Source organism: Drosophila erecta, unplaced genomic scaffold, assembly GCF_003286155.1.
Source record: "Drosophila erecta strain 14021-0224.00,06,07 unplaced genomic scaffold, DereRS2 tig00000021-arrow-pilon, whole genome shotgun sequence".
NCBI classification, from domain to species: domain Eukaryota; kingdom Metazoa; phylum Arthropoda; class Insecta; order Diptera; family Drosophilidae; genus Drosophila; species Drosophila erecta.
In genome coordinates this window covers 11,308,005-11,320,141 of record NW_020825198.1, presented here as the reverse complement: position 1 = coordinate 11,320,141, position 12,137 = coordinate 11,308,005, and the positions used below count along the sequence as shown (strand labels likewise).

At 41.8% G+C, this 12,137-nt stretch overlaps 4 protein-coding genes across 5 annotated transcripts; 2 read left to right on the top strand and 2 right to left on the bottom strand.

Annotated features, from left to right (window-relative positions):
- Positions 1 to 58: 58 nt before the first annotated feature.
- LOC6544011 (immediate early response 3-interacting protein 1) lies at positions 59 to 587 on the top strand. The gene is made up of 3 exons (XM_001972294.3): positions 59 to 266; positions 332 to 430; positions 498 to 587. Exons 1-3 carry the CDS (start codon positions 179 to 181, stop codon positions 551 to 553), a joined length of 243 nt encoding a protein of 80 aa, XP_001972330.1. The 5' UTR covers positions 59 to 178; the 3' UTR covers positions 554 to 587.
- On the bottom strand, positions 509 to 1,203 carry LOC6544010 (biogenesis of lysosome-related organelles complex 1 subunit 2). Its single transcript, XM_001972293.3, has one exon. The coding sequence runs from the start codon at positions 1,085 to 1,087 to the stop codon at positions 608 to 610; it is 480 nt and encodes a 159-aa protein (XP_001972329.1). The 5' UTR covers positions 1,088 to 1,203; the 3' UTR covers positions 509 to 607.
- A 171-nt stretch (positions 1,204 to 1,374) lies between these two features.
- LOC6544009 (2-aminoadipate transaminase) lies at positions 1,375 to 3,204 on the top strand. The gene is made up of 4 exons (XM_001972292.3): positions 1,375 to 1,761; positions 1,822 to 1,943; positions 2,008 to 2,309; positions 2,384 to 3,204. Exons 1-4 carry the CDS (start codon positions 1,600 to 1,602, stop codon positions 3,073 to 3,075), a joined length of 1,278 nt encoding a protein of 425 aa, XP_001972328.1. The 5' UTR covers positions 1,375 to 1,599; the 3' UTR covers positions 3,076 to 3,204.
- On the bottom strand, positions 3,074 to 8,898 carry LOC6544008 (proton-coupled amino acid transporter-like protein CG1139). Of its 2 annotated transcripts, none has more exons than XM_015158430.2 (7): positions 8,540 to 8,898; positions 5,089 to 5,242; positions 4,840 to 5,026; positions 4,152 to 4,777; positions 3,916 to 4,091; positions 3,631 to 3,786; positions 3,074 to 3,572 (listed from the first exon to the last, which is right to left on the bottom strand). In XM_015158430.2, the coding sequence occupies exons 2-7, from the start codon at positions 5,238 to 5,240 to the stop codon at positions 3,481 to 3,483; spliced, it is 1,389 nt and encodes a 462-aa protein (XP_015013916.1). In that variant the 5' UTR covers positions 5,241 to 5,242; positions 8,540 to 8,898; the 3' UTR covers positions 3,074 to 3,480. The 2 variants fall into 2 exon arrangements, with proteins under 2 accessions (XP_015013916.1, XP_026832990.1); XM_026977189.1 differs by lacking the exon at positions 8,540 to 8,898 and adding an exon at positions 5,355 to 5,373.
- Positions 8,899 to 12,137: the final 3,239 nt, after the last annotated feature.

Here is a 12,137-nt window from a genome sequence, read left to right as displayed (position 1 = left end):
GATTTGAATTTTCATTTGGCGCGCAATTTATTTTCATATCAGCTTTAACCATTCACACCGAGCGCCACCAATCAGCTGTGTCTGCACTTGCAGTGAATGGCAGTCGGCATCACTGACGTCAACAATTATAGGCGATTTTGGTTTATTTTTATGTAAATAGGAATAACTTGGCGCAAATATGTTTACTCTGTGGACCCTGATTGAATCCTCACTGCTGTGCCTGAACGCAGTGTGCATTCTGCACGAGGAGCGCTTTCTGGCCAAGTGTAAGTTCTCACTGAGATTTTTGGCTCCCAATGCCACGATGTTCAATTTCTGGCACACTTTTCAGTTGGCTGGGGACGTCAGGCGGGCCAGCAGGATTTTGGAGCCCCTACGGCCAAGGACCAGGTGCTAAATCTCATTCGTTCCATACGCACAGTGGCCAAAAGTGAGTACCATATAACTAAGTACCTATAAACATGATGCTTATGGTTAACCATATCCCTTTGTTTCAGTTCCCCTGATATTCCTTAACGTAATTGCGATTATATTTAAACTATTACTTGGTTGACATAGAACCTAATATAATAAATGTGTACCATACAGCCCTTTTGATAGATAAGTCTTATTGTGCCACTTGGCCGCCTGCGGATTTCCTTTGCAGCACGCACTTGACGCGATTTTCCAGGGCTATGCTGTATGCGTCCAGTTTATAGGCCGCCGCTTCCAATTTGTCTACGGTGTCGGAAATCTCATCGATTTGCTGCATCATTGGAGCTAATTGCTGGAACTTAAGGCTCAATTCACTGGTCGAAGTATTTAAATTCTCGGCAATCTGCCGCATGTCCTTGTACTTGGCAATCGTTGCCTTGTTCATCTCCTCCAACAGCTTGTAGTCCTCCAGTGGAGCGTTCAGTTCGTGGGTGATGTACTCCTCCGTTTTGTTGAACATTTTCGTGGCAAGACGACTGAGATTGGGGTCGTGTCGCGTCAGTGCCTCGAAACTGGAGGCGCTGGACAACGTAGGTCCGTGTTGTGGGGAGTCCAGAAGAAGGTTGGAATCTTGTGCCGCAGCGGCAGCAGCGCTGGTTGTGGGTTTATCCATTGTTTTTCCAAGAAAGTTGCGATACGATTTTTCGAGTCTTCCAAAAACAAAGTAAATTTTGCAATCAGCTGACGCGCGCGTTTCAATGGGAATGGAATTTGCAAAGAGATTGTTTGACATTCGCAAAGAAACGCGTTTAAATTAATTATTTAAAAAGAAACTCGCCGCGACATACCCTATATTTAACTCTTAATAACCTATTTTGAAAAGACTAGATTAAATATTAAAATATTTATAGCTTACTTCTATACTACGTTTATTTTAAAACGAATGTTTCTATTAGTTGTGACTCAACCCATTACACTCGTTAGTAAAGAAATTTAAAATTTTGGATAGTGCCCAGATCCTAGATCTTTTCATCCATCTAGGAAACCTAGTGTGCCCATATGCTGAAACCAATGGGTATGCAATGGCGAGCACTAAAAAATGAGACCTATTCACATTTTGCACAATAACCGCAAGTACACATCGCTTAGATAAGGCATTAGTATGCCAAGAACAGAACGTTAAACATGTTGAAATCCAGTCAAGATCGGAAACTAAAGCACCTTTTCGACGGCGGTGATTGGAATGTGTACGAACCGAATATCCTAAATCTTGGAGTGGGTGCTCCAGGAACCGATCTCCTGGCCGCCAACTGCGATAACTTCCGGACGGCCACAGATCATTGTCTGGTGGGTAGAACTCTTGCGCAATCCAATCTTTATAACGACCATTGTGGGTTTTCTTTACAGGAACGCGAAAAGCGTGAAAACCAATCGCTGATTTTCCAATATGGACCAACAAGTGGAACATTCGAGGTGCGCCGTGAAATATCCACCTATTTCAGCGAAATGTTTCAAAGTCCCGTAAATTGGTAGTCATACGACTTTGCTATCTTATTCTGTATATATTATTATTATGGTGGTTTCTGTTCGCAGTGAGGATTTGATAATAACCACAGGAGCAACTCAGGGTCTTCACCTACTTTTGTCCACAATGTTGGACTTTGAGGGTTTCGTATTCGTGGATGAGTACACCTATATGATTGCGTTGGATAGCATAAAGCACTTCAGCACTCTGACCGTAGTTCCCGTAAGGCTCAACGATGATGGGGTGGACCTGAACGATCTTAAAGAGCAGGTCTCTAAACGGCGCTTTCAATCGAAGAATAAGGAGTTCTGGGGAATCTACTACACCATACCAACCTATCATAATCCCACGGGGATTCTATTCTCGCCAGGTAGGTTGATTCATTATTATTCATTATTATTTACTTTTACCCTATTCTCATAATTTAAATTATGATTTCTATAGAGGTCTGTCGTGGAATCGTGCAACTTGCTCGGAAGTTTGATTTCCTTGTCGTCTGCGATGATGTTTATAATATCCTTAACTATGGCGAAAAGCCCACCCACAGTCGTCTGTTGTCTTATGATGATAGAAATGATGCCGACTTTGCAGGACATGTTATTTCCAATGGCAGTTTCTCCAAGATTCTGGGTCCTGGAGTTCGCTTGGGCTGGCTTGAAGTTCCTCCACGTCTGAAGCCCATTTTAGATGGTAGTGGATTTGCAGTTAGCGGTGGATGTTTTAACAACTACACATCCGGCATTGTGGCCAGTCTCTTTGAGCTGAAGCTAGCCCAAAAGCATATAGCTGCAGCCCATGAGGCTTATAAGGAGCGAATGCTGGCCACCACGCAGGTGCTTCGAGATGGGTTGCCAGACTGCTGCAAGCTGGTCAGCCCCACGGGAGGATACTTCATTTGGGTGCGCATCCCGGATCAATTGGACAGCCGAGAGTTTCTCAAGTACTGCCTGGAGAATCATAAGATATACTTTATAGTGGGAACACGCTTCTCTGCGGATGGTCAAAGTGGCAAACAGTTCTTCCGCCTGTCCATCGCCTTCTATCCCAAGGAAAAGTTGGTGGATGGAACTAGAAGACTTTGCAATGCACTTAAGGATTACATAGTCGACCAACAGGTACCCCATGGCGTTTCTTAATATGGCAAAATATTTTTATTATTGTGGTTATCTGCTATCGTACTTTAAATATGACTTAAAAAGATGTGACTGTGCACTAAACTACTTATCAAGAAGTTATCTACTATATAAAGAGATATATGATATACACACTTGTTGTACAGATTCTTGGGCATGGCGCTTAAAATATCACAAATCTGTTAAATTCTATACAAATACACAACAATTAGTTCAGAGTATAACTTTACACATGTACAGCGGATCTCAGCTCAGCTGTAACTATATCCTTAGTTGTATCTGCATCTGCATCTTGTCATTTGTGCTGCCCTGCGAATGTTTACAGATTTCAATATCTTTCGATTGCTCATAATACTTTCGCTTGAATTGGAATGAACGCTGGCGGATTTAGGTTCACTAATATCTTAACTACTCGGAAAAGGTCAGTACGATCTCCTTTAGTGAGGTATACGTGCCGATTACCAAGCCCAGGATGCCAACGATGATCAGCACAAAGTTGCCTGCAAGGATTTCTGGTTAGTAAACAGATTTTTGTGGGTATTCAATAAGCACACTCACTTAACACCAGCCAGACCTTTGCGATGCCCTTAGTATTGTACCAATGTGTGCAGATCTGGATGAGGGCCGGGAAAGCCAGACCCAAAGCGGAAAGGCACAGAGCTCCAAACAGGGAGATGAACAGCTCCAGGTTGGGAATGGCCACTGCCAGAAGGACTACGGATAATAAAGACATCAATATTACTATTATTTCTGAATACAATTGAGATATAATTCTGATATCACACTAGTCTGACTACTATTTAATTGATCATCAGTTATGATCCTACCATAACTTCAACTTACAGGTGATCAGAACGAGGCCAGTTCGCACTGCATATTCCCAAATCAGGGCATTGCGTTGGGAGCCCAGGCGCTTGGCCACATAATCATTCCAAGTAATATCAATGGCCACATAACAGGCCAATCCATGGGTAATGTAAATGGCAAAGGCCAGCATGCCCTTGACGCACATGGAAAGCCTTCAAGGAGATTCATTTAATAGTCAGGATAATTAGGACACAGCTGCCAAGTTTACTTACACTTCGTACTCCGGCATGTTTAGAGTAATGGAACCCAGCACCGCAGATCCATAGTTGAGATAGCCAAAGAGACCCATGCCCACGTAGAGGAACACAATGAGCACCATGGATACGTTGAGGACTCCACAGCTGCCACCGAACTTCTGCGGTGTCTGCATCTCGTTCTCCAAGGGCAGGATTACACCGATGGCTTCCAGGGCGAACAAAACAGTGCCGAAGAAGAGCGGGAAATTCGAGGGTTTTCCAAAGGCGTCCTTGCCCTCTGTGGTGATTGGCTCCCGGAAGATATAGTAGCAGATAATGCCGAAGGATACCATGGTAATGGCGTTGGCCAGCGTGGAGAACGGTGCCAGATACTTTAGATTCCGCACCCAGTTGATGAGGATCAGTGGCAGCAGAATAATGATCATGCAGAGGCGCACATCGATTTTCGTATCGGTCACTGCATCCACAATGGCCTTTATGTTGGAGGCCACGAAGACCACGTAAACGCAACAGGTGCCCAGTTGATAGATTAGCAGGAAAGTGTTAACCACTGTGCCAATGTATGGAGCGAAAATCCGGAAGCATTTCGGGCCTTCGCCCATTGCCGTCTCCGCCACGAGTGGATAATTCATGCTGGGCATCTGTCATGGAGGGAGCACCATTAATCTGGATTTTATAACTACAGGATCTGTGCGTAACCCACCTTCTTCCTTCGGCACAGTTCATACTGAGCTTTGACCAGCTGGTGAATGCAAAAGGTGCAAATGAATCCAATGACAATCGTACCAATGGATCCAGTGATGTAGCCGGAGTTACGAAAGGCATTTGGCATGGCCAGAATTCCAGTGCCCAGCGAACCCTTTAGCAAATGGAACAGGGTTTCCGAGTTCCTTAAAAATATAACATTTTATGACTTTTTATTTTCACGAATTATCCGCAGGCCTTTGCTTACGTGGTGGGATGCTCCACATCGCGATGATGATACGGATTGTAGTCGGGATCCTTGGCCACCACGGCCTTGTTCTTCTGACCCTTCTCCGCCAGCTCCAGTTTGTCCGGATGATCGCCGACGTAAGCCGCATTGGTGTGTCCATTCTTAGTCATGACTATTTATCAAAATAAGCATAGAAATGCGTATACAGATGCGTTAGAGGTGGTGTATATAATAAATAATTAATAATAAATTAAGTATTTTCAGCTATGAAGCCAACTAATTACTGTAAATCCCTCTCCCTTAAGTCTCAGTGACACCTCGAAGCAATAGCATGTCTACGCCTGTATCTGTATCCGTTCAGCATTTGTATCTGCATCTGCATCTGCATGTGCATCTGTGGCGCAACAAGTGCGTGATGTGCACGGTACACGGTGCTCTGAAAATAGTTTGCGCCACTGACATATTTCTAAATTGAAAGCAGACTGCGGCAATGTCAAGTTCAGTGCCAGCGAATCATTGCCCCGATTTTCGAGTCCGACTGCCTCTATTCCGCGCATTCCCCTTTCGGAATTTAGGGTATTACGAGTACCTGGCATTACGGGCATCGTGCGGCGTTCTGAGACGTGCTAAAATAGAATAGAAGCGAGCAACAAAGGCCAATTTTAGTGTCACTTGTCTGTAGAATCGGACTTTGTTGTCCGTTCAAATCGGTACGCCCCTTGCGCCGCCCCTTAATGCCGCCATACCACCGCCCTTGCTTAATTGGAAGATATGTATTCGTGTGACAACGGACAATTTGAGACTTTACGGCTTCCAGTTAAGATAATCTCATCTGCCCGAGAGATATGGACATTTTGGCAAATTACGCCAACTTTTCCGGTTCTCAATGGCAATTGCCTTGATGATAATATCTGCAGATCGGACATATCAGACACATAACATGGTATGCAAGTCGCGGTTCAGTCCATCTGCCTTATAACCCACCCAGAACGGGTCTATAACCTGAATGACTTGCCGCATAGTCTCAAGTACGGCGGCTTTTCCGTACCGCTTACAAAGTCTCAGATATGCGGAAGTTGTTAAACGATCTAAGGGGAGCTCTTGACGTTGACTACACTAAATTGACTTTTGGGAACACATGAGTAATGGCTCTCCATGGGAAAACTATGCAAAGTAATTTATTTATGAGTGGAATAGTTGCTGCATAGCTAATGATTTAATGGGAAATTCCGAGATTCATTCAGCTGCTGTGGGACTATTTAGAATGTATTTCTAATAACAGGACAGTCTTAAACAATTGTATTCCTCAATGAACACAACTGTGCGTATGCGCAATGTGCTTATAGTAAAAGCTATGTTTATTGACTGATTTAAACTTGAAACTCAGTTTCTACAACAACTAACAATGGAAATTCTATGAAAACCCTATAATTGCGTATATTTCATATTTTTTGTAGGGGAATTCTTTAGTAATTAAGCCATTATTCAGATAACTTTCTAATAGTCTAATTCCCGCTTACGCTTTTTGGGCCCATTGTGTCACCACCAAAAATAGGCAAAGTCTAGACAATACGCAAAACAGAGTTCGCAGAAATAATTTCCATAATTTATTTATAATTTTACTATGCTAAAACAAAACAAACCCCTACAGTTTGTTTTACTAATGAAGTGCAGGCGGTTTTAACCGGATTGGCATAGCCAATCGGTTCGCATCATGCCAATAAATTAATTTTGTGACTGTGCCGATTTGCAATTTGTCAATTTGTTTTGACTTGGCCGCAAAATGACTTAAATGGCCTTTTCTTTTCTCTTTCACCTTTCTGTTTGTTTTTCTAGCATTATTCTAATGCAGCTGCCTAAAAATATATTTTTAAAATATTTTTTGCTGAGCCAAGAATTCCCCATGAATCGCTCGAGTTTTTGTTCACGTGAACGGCAGTGGAATATCAATTGAAAGCGGCACGCGACTCTCCGGCTCTCTGTTTTGGTATTATTTTGTTATTTTGTTATTTTGGCTTTTAGTGTGCTTTTATTTACTCACTGGTGTTGTGGGTTTTTAGCCGTCTAGACTCTCGAGCCAAGTTCAATGAGCCAGGTCAGCCTATTTGGCCTTAGCTGCTTCGCAGCGGAATACAAATTTCAATTGTCAGTGTCGTGCATTCGGAATCTCTTGTCTTGGCCCAAACAACTTCTAACTGGCTGGCTTCAAAAAGACGCCGGCCTTGCTCCACTTTATTATTTCGATATCGAAACTATAGTTTTCCACTGTGTTTGCCCGTCTGACAGTGAATTTTGGTATGGAAAAGTTCTTGGCAATAGCCACATTGCGAGCAGCTTGAAAAGTTTTGTCAGCCAACTGTTTTTAAAGATCGCAATGTGGTAATGCAACTGGAAGTGCCAGTTTTTAATGAAATTTTCCACGCAAGGCGATAATTAATTTTGCGTGATAGATGGAGAGAGAGGAAAACATGTAGAGTTGAAATACGATTTTTTAAGGAAAATGATAGGAAAAACAACTTTTGAACTACTTTACTGATATTTCTCAAAGTACTTAAAAATAATAAAAAAGAACCATTTTCAATTAATTGCATAAAACTCAATACATGCCAAGAGTAATTTCTGAAGTGTTAGCAACAAAAATCCGTTTTACCAACCAGTTATTTTCCTGATGCCATTCATTTTCTTTTAGTCATTTGGCAATTTCGAGTTGGTAATCATCTTCAAGAATACACAGCTAAATAATTTTGTAATAACTAATTCGGGTTAATGCAAATGCCAGTAATCTTTGTGTTGCCACACTTCAGCTTGACCAACTGGACGTATGAGTGATGTGGCTTGAAAGCCATGTTTCTTATCACACTCTTATGCCGCTTATCACAAAATTAACTTGCAAATCAAACAAAAGTAGGCGGATTTATAGCACTGCATTATTTATATTGTCTAAAGACTTGAATATGTTTCACTTATGATATGTTTCTGTGAGATATCAATGGTTGTTTGCAATGACCACTGATGAAAACATAGGTATAGATAGATTTATCAACAGACTGTAGTGAGTGGATCCATTTTCCCCTTAAGTTGTGAAAGGACTTGAAATGCTTGACAGAAAGTTGTATATTCACCTTATCTTAGGATGTATATAGATCTTATGTTTGCAGAGAAGTGTATCTAAGCACTATGCAAATATTCGAAATGAGCTGAGTCCCACATCTTGAAAGCTGACAGCACTTTGAACCTTTTGCGAGCAAATTTTGGCAACTCATTTTGGCAAATCAATAATTTACGTCAGGCATTTGATGCGCATCGCTGGCTAAATTTAACTGCAATTAATTGGGGCTTAGTTCACTTAGCTTAGCTAAAGTGAACTCAACGATCTGTGCACTCATGCCCGACTTACTAATTTGCAAAAGTTGCGCGCTGCGACTTCCGCTGGCTAATTAGCCCAAAAATATGTATAACTCTCACTTACCGATGCTGGTAAAAATACACTTTTTTTTTTAATTCAGCAAAAATAAGTGTAATTCTTTCTGTGTAATATGCAAACTCCAGAAAGTAAAACGTTGAACAGTCGAAAATGACTGCTGATGAACCTTTGAACAACTGGCAATTAGCCGAAACACTCGTTGACAGAAGCGACGAAAAATGAAAACATAAATCTAAATCAACGCCGATCTCGCACCACCGCGCACTTGTACCAGACTATATAGTATACTATACTGAATACGCTACACAGAATACGAGTACACTATACTATGCCTATGCTACGGTGTATAGTTGATATGGTCGGTATGGTTGGATCTGCGATGTGATCGTGTTGGCCGCGCGTTAACGACTAAATCAGACCCAACGTGGGTCACCAGTTTTAAGCATCGCGCGAATCGCTAAACGATACTCATACAGCGATTTTCACACAGACGCATTTGTGGCACACAGGGAAACCTGGGAAATCTTGCACACTCGTCGAGTGTCGCATAATCGCATCTAAAATCGGTGGAACAGGGGGTTTCAGATGGCTGAGGGATGCTGGGCTGGTCTTTGGGCATCATTGTGGTCTCTAGGAATCACCTGGAATCAGCACAGATGAATTAATTGCTTTCAACTTTCATAAAAGTTTGTTTTTTGTATCGTTACATCATTCTCTTAGTTTGACTTCAGACCTCAGATCCTTCACCGATTTCCAGCTAAGTCTTTGGTTAAATACGAATATTTACGTACACTTTTTATACACCACGTTATACAAAAGAAATAAAAACTATTTACCTTTTCGTAGAGTCCCTGGAATTCCAGACTGTTTGTGTTTGATCGAAGTCCTCACTAATTACTTGACCAACAGTCTCCCCTAATATTTGTGCTAGTAATTGGACTCAGTAACTATTGCCCGTATACTCTTACCTAAATGCCAGTACTTTCGAACCTGAAAATCAAATTCAAGAACGCCTTATTGTGTAACCCTTTGGTGGAAGCGAGATTCGGAATCGGAATCTGCTCTCCTTTAACCAGCTTTCCCTGTTCCCAAACATCATTGGCTGGCCGTTTTCGAGCGTTTTATGATTCTCACTCAACTTGTTTCTCATGTAACCGTCGCCTTCAAGATGCTCCTTTCTGGCTCCAAACCCCCCAGCCGCGATCTCCATGATCTGTGGGCCACTTTTCCTGTCTTGGTACAGAGACGTTGCCAAATATTTGGCCGGTACATTCTCTGGCTTATGGCAAGACGGCAAAAGAACCAGTAACCAGTATCAACTACTATGTCCATTGCAGGCACTTCGATCGACTGGCAATTAACATGTTTTTTCTTCAGTTTTTTTTTTATTTTACTTTTTTGCCAGTGCGGGGGATACGAATTGATGGCTTAATGCACTTTCTCAGCGCCAGTTAACTGGTTTTTCGCATATTTCAGGGGAGAGAGGAGCATACTGCGACAGCCTGTTGACTTGGCCAAATGAAATTTCGATCACTGGCCGCGTGCCTTCCTGCGTTTTATTAGTTCGCCTGCATTGCGCATACGCCGCATGTGCCGCATGTGCCTGGGAATTACCCAGTTATCCCTCAGTGCGCAGAGATCGGTAACCCGATACATATTTCAAATCAATAAAACCGGTTGTCATATGGACTGGCTCTGACGTAGTCGTTAGTCTAGCCAATCTTGACTTTGGCTATGACGCTCGGTTAATCTGGTTCCCAGTTTGCCACTTTGGGTTCAGCATTTCTTCTTTCAACTGACGTTGGAGAATCCACTCTAATGGTTAGCAGATTGTTGGTTAAGTGACTCCAATCAATGGATAGCGGCAATTTAATCATTTGTGTTAATTCCTAGCCGAATTGCTGGCAATTCGCACCTAAATATTCATAAAGTATCAGTTATATGGGCGAGCATTGATTCTGATATAACTTGTTTATTCAGCTGACAAAGGAAAATCTCCCATGGCTTTTCCGATATTTTCGTTGGGTTCCAGGTGAAAACACTAATTGGATGGGAGCCTGAAAAAAGCTTTTAGTTTAAAGCATTTGTATTTAGATATCATTATGGAAATGACATATTTCCAATCTGGTCAGGCAAGGCAAACGAATTTGTGGATAAATATAGCGATGCGGTGTGAAATTGCAAGCGAATTTCATCTGATTGGGTGTAAAAATACACAAAATACACAAGAGCACTCTGTTTGCCTAAAATTATATTAATTATATTAAATTTGTTGAATATTGACGCTTACAGTGGGAATTATAATTTTAGACACACATTAATCAAATATTATTATTGGGCAATTGGGTAATTGTTAGTTGTCTGATTTATAAAAACTCTTTCTAAGCCAGGGTTATTATATTGAAGCTTTTATTATTACTATTTTTTACGAGAAGTTATAGCATCAAGGTAAATTTATGTTCAGCTGAGTGAAAAATATAAAAGTACTAAATTTGATGTATTAATTCATAACTTGGGATACAAATTCCGGTATATATTCCTCTTAGTTAGAATACAATGGAAGAAATATACTTTACGTTCACTTGTCATAAGTGCCAATATCTAATAAACTAATAATCATAATTTCTAACGAAATACACTGGTTGTTAAACAACTTATACATTTTTCACAGTGCATTGCAGAGCATCATCCGGGGCAACAATCACATAATACGGGCAAGGGAAAATTGATTTCGCCCTGAACTTGCGCTGCCCCGTTTGGTGTCACTCAACACAGAACACGTGCCGCTGGTCCAGAGAACTCTTCTCCATTTCCATCCACACGGTGGCACTACCCTGTTGAACCGATGTCACCCTCGAATGGGTCAGGGGGTCGAGTGCCCTTTGGCCTCGCCAATTTCCCCGACTTTTACTTTCACACTTGAATGGTGAACAGTGCTTTTGCCCACCCATATATCACAGATCGCAGCGGCGTGTAAATTTGTGGCGGCTCAATTGAAAAATTGCTTTGTTATTCTCAATTTGCGGCTCTAAACAGTTTTAGGCACTATGCGTTGGCTTAATCACGAAGAATTGCGCACCAAAGAGCGAATCCCATTTGGGACACCTCTGCGCCACTGATTAGTGCTGATTTATTATTATTATATTGGGGTTGGCTTGGATGAGCCGGGGCAGCCAGCTCGTTCGCCCTGGTGAAGGAAGTTCGAATTGAGGGTGACACAGTTTCCAGTGCGGCGTGAAAAGAGCTTACCATGGGATAATCCGTGGTTGCGATCGGTTCAGTTGGTCCCGACTTAGCCAGGGTGAAAGGTTCGTGGTGGTGCAAGGTCTACTGGTCTCCTCGACAAATCCGCAGCTGCCATGTCGACGCCAGAGAACGTAAGTGGCTTTAAGTTTAACATAGCTTTAGGCCATATATCTCCACCATTGCCTCAACATTAAATATAAATACACATAAAATATTTGCGCTCCGCGTTGTTTTCTCTTCTTATAATATTTATTAGACTCGTAAATGTGTACAACTTTATTATGCTATGTATGTCTAGAAATCTCCCTAACAATATAAATGGAATTCCAATAATACGAGTAGAATCTTGCAAAAGCGGTGTCTTCCACTTATTTTAGATAAACAAGAATGTGTCTGC